Genomic DNA, 13,944 nt, shown 5'->3' on the forward strand with positions numbered 1-13,944 from the left:
TGCAGTAAACAGTATGCTAGCTGAGGCTTTGGCACCCTCCACAGTTTCAGTTGTCTGCTGGGGGCTGGTCTTGGAACATACCTTCTGTAGATTAAAAGCGGTGGCAGAAGGGTGGCATGGGGGAGAATCTAGCTAGCAGAAAATGTAAAAAGCGGGGAACCCTTCCCCACCCAGACTGGAAGTGGGAGAGAAGCCCGTGCCTGTGGGAGTGACCTGTATAGAGGGTCCTGAGCCCAGCAGCCTTTCTTGTCAGCCCACACTTTCTCCCAGCCAGACCCTCCCATTCCCAGGAGTGTCTTCCTCTTTCTCATTATTGTTCTTTGTTCCCACTGACTGAATGTCCTTGGTGCAATCTTCTGTCCTTGGACACAGGGAGTGGGAGACTCCAGTGGGCGCCTCCAGGACCCAGCTTTCTGCCTACAGCAGGAGGATCCTGTATCTTGTTCTCACAAGTGAGGCTTCACATATTCTGGGCGGCAGGGGCACCTGGCAGGTCCAGGAAGCCAACTTTGACAGCTGGTTTGAAAGCCTTGCCAACAGTTTGAGACCCAGGCGAGGAGGGTGTTGGCACTCAGCGTTGGAGCCTGTTGTGTGCTTGGGGAAGACGTGAGAGCAGAAGACAGGGAGGAAGGATGGACGTGTGGACAGACAGACACCCCGCACTCCTGGTGCGCTTTGCTTCTAGGTGTCCATCACTGTAACACCCTGTGCTCATCAGCAAACAGTCCCTATCCTTTATGTCAGCCATGCTGTACCGGTCAGAATTATGGTCTTCTCTAAAAACTTCCGATGCAGAAGCTGAAGCCCTTTAACTGGCTCTGTAGCTTGACCTTGTTGGGCCTCAGACCACATGACTGGCCCCAGGTGCAGGTAGTCATTATCGGCCAGATATGACTGGAGCGAATCTCAGAACAGTACCAGTATTTTCCTTTTTATTTACTACTTTAGGTTGACAAAGTAGAAAGGGCATTTTAAAAAAATTCTTTTCAATTGTGACTACAGTTGGGGCGTGTCTCGATGAGGGAAGTACAACAGTGCCTACGCTTTCGTGTGTGCTGAGCTCTTCTTGAGCAGGGCCTACAAGCCTTTGCATGGCTTGCAGGCGGTGCAGGATCACAGACGTGCTGCAGAGACTGTTGGCATTCTCCATCCCCTCTGTATCAGACTCCCGTTTCTCCTGCTAACCTTGAATCGAATGCCAGAGGTGTTTGCTTTTATCTCTGTGCTGGAGCTTTGCTGGCCTCTACAGCACTCGGTCTGCACCGGGCGCCAAAGCCTCGGAGACCGCATCTCACCTCTTCCGCCAAAGGCCTTCGCTCGGGTCTTTTGGCTCTGTATTGCATTCAAACAGGTAGCATAGATTTGCCTTAAAAACAAAAACAAAAGCAAAATGGTTTCCCCTCTGATCAGTTGTGGGGTTTTTATTTGTTGTTTGTTTGAATCTTCCATTTTAGAGCTAGTGTTTTTTTTTAGGACAAGTAGAAAAATAGAAGAGAGAGAGACCATTGGCAGAACACAGGGCTGAGGAGTCATTCGAAAATCCAGATGTGGGTTATAATAAGAACCACCATTTAGCTTTGGCATGGCCTTCAACAAAGTCACAGAAAATGGTGTGATAGTGGCCCTCACAAGACTTGCTGAGAGGGATCAATGATGAATGGCTGACAGCGGGAAGGCTGTCCAAGCTTGCTGTTTCCAGATTTCCCTGACTTAGACACACAGCTCTGTGCAAATGAGGCTCATGTGCCAAGTATCCCACCTTTCTCATATGTACAACCTATTTTGCTCCCGTGTGACATTAAGGTACCGGGTCCTGTGATATATGTCCGAGGGCCTTCTGGCTAATGAGCCGAGCGCCCTCGCAGGATGAGGCTGGTGAGTTGTGCCTCAGCCCATCGTAGTTCTACAAGCAGAAAAGACAGATAAGGGCTCACTGTGACTGTTGAAGTCCAGTCCTACAAAGCAGGGTGGCTGTCTGGAAAGGAAGGCTGAGGGCCCTGAGTGACTGAGGGAGCCCCATGGATCTGCACAGTGGGGTGCCTTCTCCTGTGCCTGAGACTGATTACCTGCAAAGTCAGGAAACTGCTGGTGATTTCCCTCAACCTTTTCAACAGAAATTCGACTTCTGCTAGAAGAACTGGGAAAAGGGGAAAAAGAGAGAAAAGGTGAAAAGGAAGGCTGGAGGGAGGGAGGGAAAAAGAGAGGAGATGGAGAAGGAAAGGAGGTGGGAGCAGCCCCTCCCCCAAGTAGTGCTATTTTTTTAAATTTTTTAATTTTTATTTATTTATTTGTTTATTTTTTTGCATTCGAACAGGCCAACTTTTTAAAATAAGAGAACTTCAATCTTGACCTCTTTCTCCTCACCACAGGCCGCCAGATCCCACCCTTGGACCCCCATGAAAATGGAAACAGTGGAGGGATCAAGCTTGGGAGCCAGAGCTTGCCAGGCAGCCGGAGGTGCTGCTGAGCTGGCATACAGAGCACCAAGGAAGAAGCCAGCTCCGGTGGCCAGCGTGCACAGAAGGACCCCACCCTCAGGGCTAACTGCCTGCTGCAGAGCGAGCAGCTTTGCACCCTGGGAGACCCACAGGACGCTCAGCACGGGAAATTCCCTGAAAAGAGATTATGGAAAACCCAGCATACCACCACAATATGGCCTTCCGTTTATGAACCGCCCACAGCAGGGCTTGTACTTGCTAGGTATAGTTGCCATTTTTGTTAAATATTAGAAACTTTTTAGATTTGTTCACAAGCCTCGAGGTGCCCCTCTCCTCTGATTTCCTGTGCCACCTAGTCAGAGCCCAGGGCCAGGGCCTCCGTTCCTAGCCAGTTCACCAAAAGGCAAAGGCAATGTAGTAGGTTGGTTACCTTTTAGCTGGCTTTGGAAGTAAGGCTTTCTTCGTTTCCTGAGGTAAAGCAGACATGAATAGCTGCACCATCACCCAAACTGAGAACTGATCTTCTGGAAAAGACAGAAGCTGGATTAGAAACTGCCATCTGTGCTCCTTTTCACTTAACTGATGAACATTTTCCTCAGGTAAACCCAACCAAATCTGACTCGAAGGTTACATATAATCCCGGTTTAAAACAGTTAAGTAGTTGCTGTGTCAGTGGTGGAAGATGGAGGATGGTAATAGCATCCGGGGCACCACCCAAATGCATCCTCTCCATTGCAGTGAGTTTCTGCTCTTGGAGATGATTAATTCACAGAACATTGATTTACGAGGAGACTGTGTCACGGTTTCACATCCAAGGGATAAAACCAATCACAGGATGTTTGAGTCTAAACTGCAGGGCAAACTTCTTCTAGTAATAGCAGCTAATCATGGGTGACAGCACCCCAGGCAGAGAAAGCCCCGCCTTAAAAATGTGGACCCCCGAAAGGACAAGGTCAGAAGAAGTGCTTTACGCTCTGCCTGCTTTGGAGAGAAAGGCCGTCCAGCAGACAGAGCCCGTTCCAGGCGCAGACGAGGCTGTCTGTGTGTCAGTGTAATATTCTTCCTGCTTCTCCCAGTTCGGGAGTTAGTTGAAATCTAGAATATGGGGAATAACAAATACTTGTCTCCATTCAAGAGTGTCCCTCAGTGTCCCAGAGCAGGGCTCTCAAACACCGTTAGCAAATGGCACCTGTAGGTCATCGGGCCTTCTCAAGGCTGGTCAGTTCCTATCCCCCGTCACCAGCATCGCTGGCTGACAGGACTCTACATGCTGACAAAAACATCAGCGTGCTCACTGCAGGTGAAACAAACAAAAAACTGTTGTGTTGAAGCTGAGGTGGCCTCTTTCCACACAGTGTCAAGCTTGTTTTTCAACCTCCCCCCCTTCCCCCCGTTTTGGGAAGCTTTGGCTGGGAGCTTGCCTTTGTCTGGCTGGCGGTCTAGACTTCGGAGCCGAGATGTTGCTGGTCCCAGGAGAGAACGCCACAGGTTTGGATTGGGTTTGCAGTGGCTGAATTCTGCATGAACTGTCTGGGCGTCACCCTGACGGTGAGCCACGCCAGCATATTGGAGAAGCACGTGAGGGAACGAAACCTCGCTTTCTCCAGGCTGCAGCGCCATCGATATCAAAGCCACGCGGAGGGCCACCACCACTGGCAAAGAAAGAATGTGGCACTTGGCCCCACACACAGTCATACCACCTTGGGCCTTTTCTGCAGACAGGTGCTGTGGCGTCTGGGGCTTCTGTACCCTTGGCATTCCTTCTGGGCTGTTTTAACAACTGACCCTAAGTCATAGGAAGGTCTGTGGAGACCTAGAAGTTACATCTGCTCCTCACATAGGCTGTAGTGTCTTCTCCATCAGTCCCCAAATTCCCTTCTCAACCCCCCCCTTCTCTTCTCTCACATCTGGCAGGTTTGTATATGTGTAAATACGATTTTATGTTGGCTATACCTACATGTAATCCATTTCAGGCCTGTGTCCATAAGGCCCAGGCTGTCAAAGGGATTCTTTCTCAACAGAAGTCCCTAAGGACAATGGTAGAGCTGTGCAAATGTTTTACGCAGGTACAGAATCGACTTGCCATTTTTTTTTTCTTAAAAGTGGTACATTAGGGTACTGAATATGATGTTGCCTTGCAGACTAACCTGCATTCTAGCCAACAGCAAGGGCTGTGCCCAGTGGGAATCCCACTCCTACTACGGGAGGTTTGGGGGACTGAATTGTTTGCTCTGCCATCAAGGACTATGGCCTGTGTAGGCTCCTTGCCGCTCAGCAGCGTTCAGGGCGGGGAGTCAGGAGCCGGCAGTCAGCAACGGCTTCTGTCTGTGCCAAGACCTCATCGTGCTCTTCGCCACTGCCGTGACACCCAGAGTGAGCCAGCAGTCCCGCTGTCACCCGGACCGTCGCCCCTTCTGGTGTGTTGGTAAAGGCTTTCCACTTGGGCTGGACCCAGGTTCCGCACCTAGAAGACCCCTTCGGCAGACACCTAGGACCTTCGCCTGCTATGCTCGGTGCTCTGGGGAAGCATTTCCCTCCGTGCGCATTGGCATCAGCTGCTTGGTTTTAACTCATCGGAAATCATTCCTACTAATAAATATTTTAAGTCTTACCGAGTGTCTTCTTCTTACGATCAGAACGAAGAGAAACATGCTCACAAGACCTGGGGAGCGGTGTTCTGGCACGCTGTGGACAGCATCTGACTGTCATCCGCTAAGGAGACGGACGGGGGAAAGAGGGCATGGTCACGTGATGAGAGCTGTGCGGTGGATGGATGCATTGTCCGTAATGTGTCGCCCTGCAGCTCTCAGCATTGTGTGGCGGGCAAGGCTGCCTGGGGAAGTCGCCCACAGGGGGCTGCCGAGTAGTCCTCAGTAGTCGCGCAGTGCGCAGCATGGGAAATGGAACCGCGACCCGGGGTGCACACAGAAAGACAGCTGGGGTACGATAATAATTATTTCTTGATGTGTGGATGGAAATAGAAGCACGAGACGGAAGAGCATCAGCTTCTGAAGAGGGGTGGCACCGAGTCCAGTCAGAGGCAGACGAAAGGCATTTAACTATCAGCAGTTTTGAATTATTTCATAGTATAAAAATCTGGAGCCAGTGCCCGGCATGGTCACGCATTCCTTTAATCCAGGGAAGCAAAGGCAAGAACATCTCTGTGGGTTCACTGCCAGCCTACTCTACATAGTGAGTTCTGGGTCAACCAGGGGCTTCATAGTGAGACCCTGTCTCCAGAAGTAAATAGATAAATCAGTAAGTAAGTCTGAAGCCAGCATGTCAAAATGATAGTACTGATCAATTCAAAGCCTCTATTTCCCTAGTATCAGACTTTTTCAGAGATGGAGGGATATGGAGGTGAGGGAAAGCTCTCCAGCGATGCCAGCTGGGTGGGGCTTACCCGCTGCTGTCTCCTCGGCCCCCCTGACTCCCCACTGGCGCCACACTTGCTCACACACACCAGTGGAGCTTGTGTTTTCTGCATAGACCCTGTCTGAATAGATGAAGGGCCTACATGAAGTGACACCTTCTGTCCTTTCTGGTTGAGGGGCGCCAAGGGCATGCTGGGAAGCTGCTCTGGCTGTACATAATCGACCAAGAATAGGAAACAATCTTCCATGACTGGAGAGATGGCTCACTGGGTAAGAGGGCTTGCTGGGTGGGCACAGGCACTTGGCTTTGGGACCCCCACAACCTACATATATGCAGGCATCGGCCCTGTGTTTCTCAGCACTGTGGAAAGAAGATAGGCCTCAGCCAACCAGCCTAGTAGAAACGTGAGTTTCGGGTTCAGTGAGAGACTTAGTATCGTGAAAGCAAGGTGGGGAAGGAAAGAGCGGGATGCCCGATATCTTCCTATGGCCTCCATATATACACGCATGGGTGAGCACGCACATGCATGCACACACATGCCACAAACAAAACACTCTTAAAAAGAGAGAACAGCAAAAGCTTTCGGGCTGGAGTCCTCACGATTGAATCCTGATGATTTTTATAAGACAGAGACCAGATCACATGTCTGTCAACATCCTTTGTTTTTTGGCATCTTGTTCCACCTCAGGACCGTGCCAGCAAGCAGGCCATCACCAAATGTAGGTTGATGGCTATAGACCAAACTGTGATCCAAAATCTCTGTCTTAAGTTATGCAGTCTGTGGTATTGTGTTATTAGTAACAAAGTGAGGTTTTTGGTCTAGCAGGGAAAGATGGTATACTGGAAAGGGAATCCGGAAATGCTAGAGTTAGTGGATAAGGATCTTCTTATAGCTGTCTTTGTAAGTCACATGTCTATTTACCCATCCATCTCTAACTACCCACCAATCAACGCAGCCTCCACCTACCCATGTTTCCATCCAACTACCCGTCTACCCAACTATATTCCTCTTATTACTCACTCATCCATCCACTCACCCATTGACCCATCCATCTATCCATCCATCCATCTGCCCACCTACTCATCCATCCATCCATCCATCATCCATCCATCCATCCATCCATCATCCATCCATCCATCATCCATCCATCTATCCATCCATCCATCTGCCCACCTACTCATCCATCCATCCATCCATCCATCCATCCATCCATCCATCCATCATCCATCCATCCATCTATCCATCATCCATCCATCCATCCATACAATCTATCTAGACACCCATGCATCTTTTCACCCATGGCAACCCATCTGTCTGTCCATCCATGCACCTTTCCAATAAGTGTTTGTTGAGGGCTATTGTGAATCAAATGCTGAACTAGTCATCCATGACCTCATCAGTCTGTGCAGCTACCAAGCCTACAAGTTAAAGACAAGCAGATCAAGAACATCAGCACTGAAGGGAAGCTTCAGCTGCAGACAAGACATCTTGCCTTGGGGACACTCTGAGTTCTGAGCAGAGACTAAGATCCTAGGAATTGACTCCATTACCTAATCCTCAGGTGAACAATGTGCTTGGTCTCTCTGGGTCTCCATTTCCTCTTGTAAAATGGTGATAATAGGGGGTGGTGAGATGGCTCAGTGGTTGCTCTTCCAGAGGACCCTGGTTTCAGCTCTCAGCATCCACGAGGAGGCTTACAGCTGTGTTCTTGGGATCTGACACCCTCACACAGGCACATGTGTGAGGACATAAAATAATAAAAAAAATTTTAAATGGGGATAATACCACCTGCCGGGGCTAATACCAAGATGAAGGGAAATAAATAATGAGTTAGGACAGGAAACAATAAACCAGCCTTTGACTGGAGCTGGGAAAGGTTCTTTGCTCCTCAATTCTTAGTTGTACATTATTATCTTTTGTTCTCAACCTCTGTCTTGTAAGGCATGTGTACTGTAGAGATTAAGAAACCTGAAGCCACCTCCTGAATCTGGCTCCCAGCTCTGTGATTTGTGGGTGGTAGAGTCCTTACCAGCCTGATATCCCTAATCCCCGGAGTTTTCTCATTGGGTGAAATGCATATGTCATTCCCTGGCACCTACGTCTTCTGGAGCTCAGATAGTGTCACAAATGAAAAGGCTTTCCCCAAGCTCGCTATAGGCCCATTAAGACCCGAACTGATGGGACCCTTCATAATCATTGTTTCTCCACATGGTGGATATTTTGGCCACTTCTCTGTGGAAATATCTCCATGTTTGATGACAGGACTAGCCCTCTGAGTCTGCTGGTGGGCATACTGCATTGCTTTTATGAAATTCAAACAAAACTCTAGATCCTGGAAACAGCCATCCCCAAGACATAATGCACCCTCCTCTGTGGGCCCCACCCTCGTGATTGTACCTTGGGGAATAAGGAAATATCTGGGTTGAGGCCAACACAGGGTCTACAGGAAAGTCCAAAGGCAGCTCTTTTCTTATGGAAAGTGACACTCAGGTCCCTCACGCTGCCACCTCCCTGGAATTACAGGTTTTTACCTCACAGAGAGACGTTCTGCTGACCGTGGCACCAAGCAAGAACCCCAAATCAAGGATCTTCACGTGAGTAGAGAAGGCTGGGGCAGTCCATGCTCTTCTGAGTGTTACACACCATGTCGCCCTTTGTTCACGACTTTCATGAGGTTGATGCTGTTATTTTTTCCATTTTACAGATGAGATGTGAAGCTAAATTGTCCAAGATCATAGACTGGTAAAATGGGCTAGAGGTCAAATGTAAGCTAGCATTCTTTCTCTCTTTCTTTACTCTCCTTGCTCTACAGAGAAAGGGGGGTGGGGGAAGGCTGCAGAAAATGAACTCCATTCTTACTGGCAAGTTCCCAGGAGCTGCTTTCAAATTATACCTCAGTTTGCCCACAAAAACCAGAGAATTGTACATGGTTCTAATGTGTAAGGCATCTTTTTTTTCCCTCTGCTATGCTGGGGTTTGAACCCAGGGCCTTGCATGTGCCATGAATTCTCCTCTCAGCTGCATCTTCAGCCCAATCCATCTCATTTGTAAGAAAGGATCCTGGAAAACTTAAGCGATATTCTGGATTCTACACAGCCAGAAAGTAGGGCAAGCCGTCTCCACGCTGAGACCTATCCTATTTTGAAAGCCGTTCTGACGTCTCAGGAGGGCACTTTTTGCCTGGGGAGCTAAGGGTTAATCAGCTCTGGCTGGAAGAACTGAATTGGCCTATTAAAGGGACTTGCTGGTTTGACTGAATCCAAACTGCGGGTCCGACTCTTCCAGAAGGTCGCTCTGTCTCTCCGTTGTCCTTGATCTTGATGTGGAAACCACTGCTCAGCCCTCGGGGAGGTTTCTAAAGCCTTGGAAATAACCCACGTGCCTGGACTCAGCAATCCAGACTTGATGGGGGTCTGAGGCCCTGACCTGCTGATAACCCAGTGCCCAAACTGGCATAAGCCAGTGAACCTGGGTGACCTTTCTCTGCTTCAACTCTGCCCTGCTGGATGTACAAGTCTTCCTGTTTGTTTTGAAAAGAACCCCTGACCTGTTTCTGAGGCCGCTCCAGAGGTTTCATGCTTCCATTTTACGCTTCCTTCCACACTCCCTCCCGTCAACCTACTTATGCGCTGACATCTTGGCTAATTTTGATCAGATGTAGTGAATCTCCTCTGCTACCTCTTTCTTTTTCACTCACAAAATTTTAAGAAGTGAATCTTGGTCACAAATTCACTTGATTTCCTCATTTTGTACTGTCAGAGACTATTAGAAACGTACCTAATGCTGGCTTCAATAACGTCACTCTCTCCATTGTTTCTGGTTTCTGTGTCCTGGGCTCCAAAGTTCCTCTAGCTTTTCCCCCTGCCTCCTTCCATCTTCCTCTGCCTCCTTCCTTAGCTAACCCTCTTGCTTAAATACAGTTATCTTCTGCAAGCCTCTAGCGATGGTTAACCTTGAGTCAACTTGATTGGATTGGGAGACATCTTGGGGGCACACCGTTGGCTGTGTTTGTGGGTGTTAAGGCTCTCATTTAATCAGGCATTTGACCCACTCATGGAGTAAATATTTGAATAGACTTTGGTGGAAACTGGAAAGTCCGGTCTGCTTAGAGAAACCAGGTCACTGGAAGTATGCCTTTGAAGGACAAAGCTGTTAGGTCTCAAACCCAGGACAAATGGCTAACTGAGGTGCCTATTTAACATGTCAAAGTGGACCTGGCCTCCAGGCTCTCCCAGCATCCCTCACTTCCTGCTTGTTACAGGATGTGCTGACTAGTCTCATGTCAGCTTGACAGGAGCTGGACTTATCTGAAAGGAGGGAACTTCAATTGAGAAAAGAGGCCTCCAGAAGATCCAGCTGTAGGGCATTTTCTTAATTGATGGGGGAGGGCCCAGCCCATTGTGGGTGGGGCCATTCCTAGGCTGGTGGTCCTGGATTTCATAAGAAAGCAGGCTGAACAAGCCATGGGAAGCAAGCCAGTGAGCAGCATCCCTCCACGGCCTCTGCATCAGCTCCTGCCTCCAGGTTGCTGCGTTGTTTGAGTTCCTGACTCAACTTCCTTCGACGATGAACAGTGATGTGGAAGTGTAAGCTGAATAAACCCTTTCCTCTCCAGCTTGCTTTTCTGTCATGGTGTTTGGTTGCAGCAATAGAAACCCTGACGTGCCCTACCCTCTCCCCTAACCCTCACCGGCTGGGCTGCCTTTCCCTTCCACTCTTCCTTATGTAAGCCAGCCATTTGGCCATGTTGTTCTTTTTACCCTTTTCATCCTTCTGGTTTCTTCATCTCTGGGCTCTCCCCTCTCCCCTCCCCCTTCTCACAGGGCTCAGACTCAGGTTCAGTCTGGACTCCCCAGGTGTCTCTGCCTCTGGCTATGGCCTTCCTCACATCTACAATAAACTCTCTCTGCCATATATAGACCCAGTCATGTCCCCCTTCTCCATTTCTTTTTTTCCTTGATCTGGTGCTGGAACCTGGGATCAAACCAGAGACCTTCCGCCCTTCTTGGCTTTTGCTGTTGTTGCCTTGTGCTGAGCATCTCTGCTCCATCATTCCTCTTCCCGCCTCTGAGGGGTGGGAAGGCCCAAAACTGTGAGTACAGAAAAAAGTCTTTTCTTCCTTTAATTGTTCTGTGGGTGTTTCATTGGAGCAATGAAAAGTCTGCCCCCTGCACACACGGAATGCACACATGCCCAAGTCTGCCCCCTGCACACACGGAATGCACACATGCTCAAGTCTGCCCCCTGCACACACGGAATGCACACATGCCCAAGTCTGCCCCCTGCACACACGGAATGCACACATGCCCAAGTCTGCCCCCTGCACACACGGAATGCACACATGCCCAAGTCTGCCCCCTGCACACACGGAATGCACACATGCCCAAGTCTGCCCCCTGCACACACGGAATGCACACATGCCCAAGTCTGCCCCCTGCACACACGGAATGCACACATGCCCAAGTCTGCCCCCTGCACACACGGAATGCACACATGCCCAAGTCTGCCCCCTGCACACACGGAATGCACACATGCCCAAGTCTGCCCCCTGCACACACGGAATGCACACATGCCCAAGTCTGCCCCCTGCACACACGGAATGCACACATGCCCATGCACATGTGCACACATGTTCCTGAGTGTTCAGTATCACACCTTCCTGACGGTATAATCTAATTTTAGAGCTTCAGTGACTCCTTCGAGGTGCTTGACCTGACTCCATCCCAGAGACGAGACCTTTGTTTTACCCAGTCTTCAATATTCTACAATGACAGCAGAAAAGGGACTGTGACAGATCTTCTGTAGAATGTGCAACAAGTGAGTGTGCAAACATGTACATGTGCTTCAGTGCCAATCAAACAATATCATTTTCCCCAAACTGTTTTGTGACACCCCATATTAGTTATTATTTTTGTTGCTGTGATAAAACACCATGACCAAATAACACCCAAGCCAAAAACCCACCATGGTGAAAGGGACTTACTTGCGGAAAACGTTTATTTGGGCAAATGCTTCTGGAAGGTGAGTCCACAGTGTTCAGAGAGGCCTGGCAGCACAAATGGGAAGCTGGCTGGCCACATTTTCCCCCCACGTGAAGGAAGCCGAGCTAACACTCCTTCGAGGACAAGTGTGGAGCAGAGAGAGGGAGGCTGAAGTGAGATGAGACTCCGAGTCTCCCCCCGACCCTGTGTCATACCCCCTCCAGCAAGGCTATACCTCCAAAGGATTCATAACCACCCCCCAAAGTGTCACTAACTGGGGAAAGAACCATGCGAAAACCAGAACATATGGGGGGCCATTGCTCAGTCAGAAAATATACACCCCACTGCAAGTAAAATAAAACTGCCTCTGCATCCCATGGTGAAATGCCTAGCGCAGCCTCTTTCTCTCCTCACCTCTGGCTGAGAGCCCTGGTTCTGGCCCCTCCAACCTGGCTTCCCTTCCTCTCTGCTGTGAATCTCACCCTTATTTGCTCCTCTTTTCCCAGCCTCTCTCCATTCTTCCGATCACAGATTTGGGAGCAGTAGGTTAGCATCAGCGTCAAGTTCAGATAATGCCATCAGAGAGAGTGATGTTTTACACTAAACACAACCCGTCTAGCACGAAAATGTCCGTTTTAGTCTCTCCTGTCTAGTTCAGAAATTAATCAAATTACTTTAGAATGGCAAAGGGGGAGTGGGGAAGGAGAGGAACTCAGAGGACACAGGCGTTTCAGTCCTGTGGTTCAAGTTGTCATTGAGCATTTGCGGCATGGTACACCGTTCAAGAGGCTGGACCCACCAACCAAGGCTTTACACCGTTCAAGAGGCTGGACCCACCAACCAAGGCTTTACACCGTTCAAGAGGCTGGACCCACCAACCAAGGCTTTACACCGTTCAAGAGGCTGGACCCACCAACCAAGGCTTTACACCGTTCAAGAGGCTGGACCCACCAACCAAGGCTTTACACCGTTCAAGAGGCTGGACCCACCAACCAAGGCTTTACACCGTTCAAGAGGCTGGACCCACCAACCAAGGCTTGTCTTTGTCCCCAGGCAGCCTATGCTTTGGCAGGAGAGGAAAGACTGAGGCCACATGACTCCAGTTTCAGCACATGTGGGGTCCGATGGGAGGGGCTGAGAGGCTGGGACCATGTCCTGGTTGGTGGCATTTCCTACTCTTTTGATTTAAATTTGTGCTTTCCAGTGTTCTGTTTCTTCACCTTCTGTGGATGGTTTGTAAAAGTCTTATGGGAAAAGTTCCTTTCATCTCTCCTTTCTTTAATCAGAGGTCTGTTAGTCAGGATTTGCTAAGAATAGAATGACAGAATGAATCTATATATGTTCAAAAGGATTCTTTAGAGTGGCTTACAGGCTATGGTCTGGCTAGTCCAACAATGACTACTGATGGAAAAGCCAACAAGTCTGTAGTTGTTTAATCCATGAAGCTCAATGTTTTAACCAGTCTTCAGTCTAAGCTGCAGTCCCAAAGAAGTAGGTTCTAATATCAGTGAAGAAATGCCTCCAGGACAGGAAAGGCAACACTGCCATCAAAGGTAAGGGCAGACAGGCAAGCTGTGAAACTGTCGGATGGGAGGTCGGGATGGCAGAGGTGGGGTCTGACGGCTTCGGCCCAAGCCTGTTTCCGGTTCCCTGCTCACTACAAGCCCCTGCCGTGGGCTCCCGCTCCACTAACCTGCTGCGTGGCGCTGTCCCTGCGATGGTGACTGAGCGCCCTCCGAAACTGCGAGCCCACAGAGATCTTGACCCCCACGGTTGTTTCTGACAGGCACTTTGTCAACGCAGTGGGAAGGAGAACTGACACAGACAAAATGGGGCACTTTTATTTCCTTCCCACATATCAGCTTTTCTAATTCTCCTGTTAGGAATCTGACCTGTTTTGTAAGTTAAAAACTCACAATTTATGGCAGCTCATTGTGTGAGAGACTGGTCTACAGTAGTCTCCTCAGAGAGGCAGAAGTGAATCCTCCGTGCTAACTCCAGCTTCCTTCCAGCAGGTTGCTCAACACTGCAGTCATGGATTCTCGTTCAGCTTAGAGTCTCCCAACCCACGGGCCTGCTGCCCACCTGACTCTGCCTGGTCCCTGTCATCCACACCTGGCTCTGCCTGGTCTTCTTTCTGGAAGCCCAG

The 13,944-nt window shown here is 49.5% G+C and overlaps 1 protein-coding gene across 1 annotated transcript in view; it reads left to right on the forward strand.

Annotated features, from left to right (window-relative positions):
- Positions 1 to 3,623, forward strand: part of Rab31 (RAB31, member RAS oncogene family) — a 109,945-nt gene extending 106,322 nt beyond the window's left edge. Inside the window, exon 7 of the mRNA XM_021653540.2 lies at positions 2,370 to 3,623. Within this exon, the coding sequence (XP_021509215.1) occupies positions 2,370 to 2,467 (98 nt within the window). The 3' untranslated portion in view covers positions 2,468 to 3,623. The remainder of the gene's footprint in view (positions 1 to 2,369) is intronic.
- The last annotated feature ends 10,321 nt before the right edge of the window (positions 3,624 to 13,944 follow it).

The sequence above is a fragment of the Meriones unguiculatus genome, chromosome 15 (assembly GCF_030254825.1).
Source record: "Meriones unguiculatus strain TT.TT164.6M chromosome 15, Bangor_MerUng_6.1, whole genome shotgun sequence".
NCBI lineage: Eukaryota > Metazoa > Chordata > Mammalia > Rodentia > Muridae > Meriones > Meriones unguiculatus.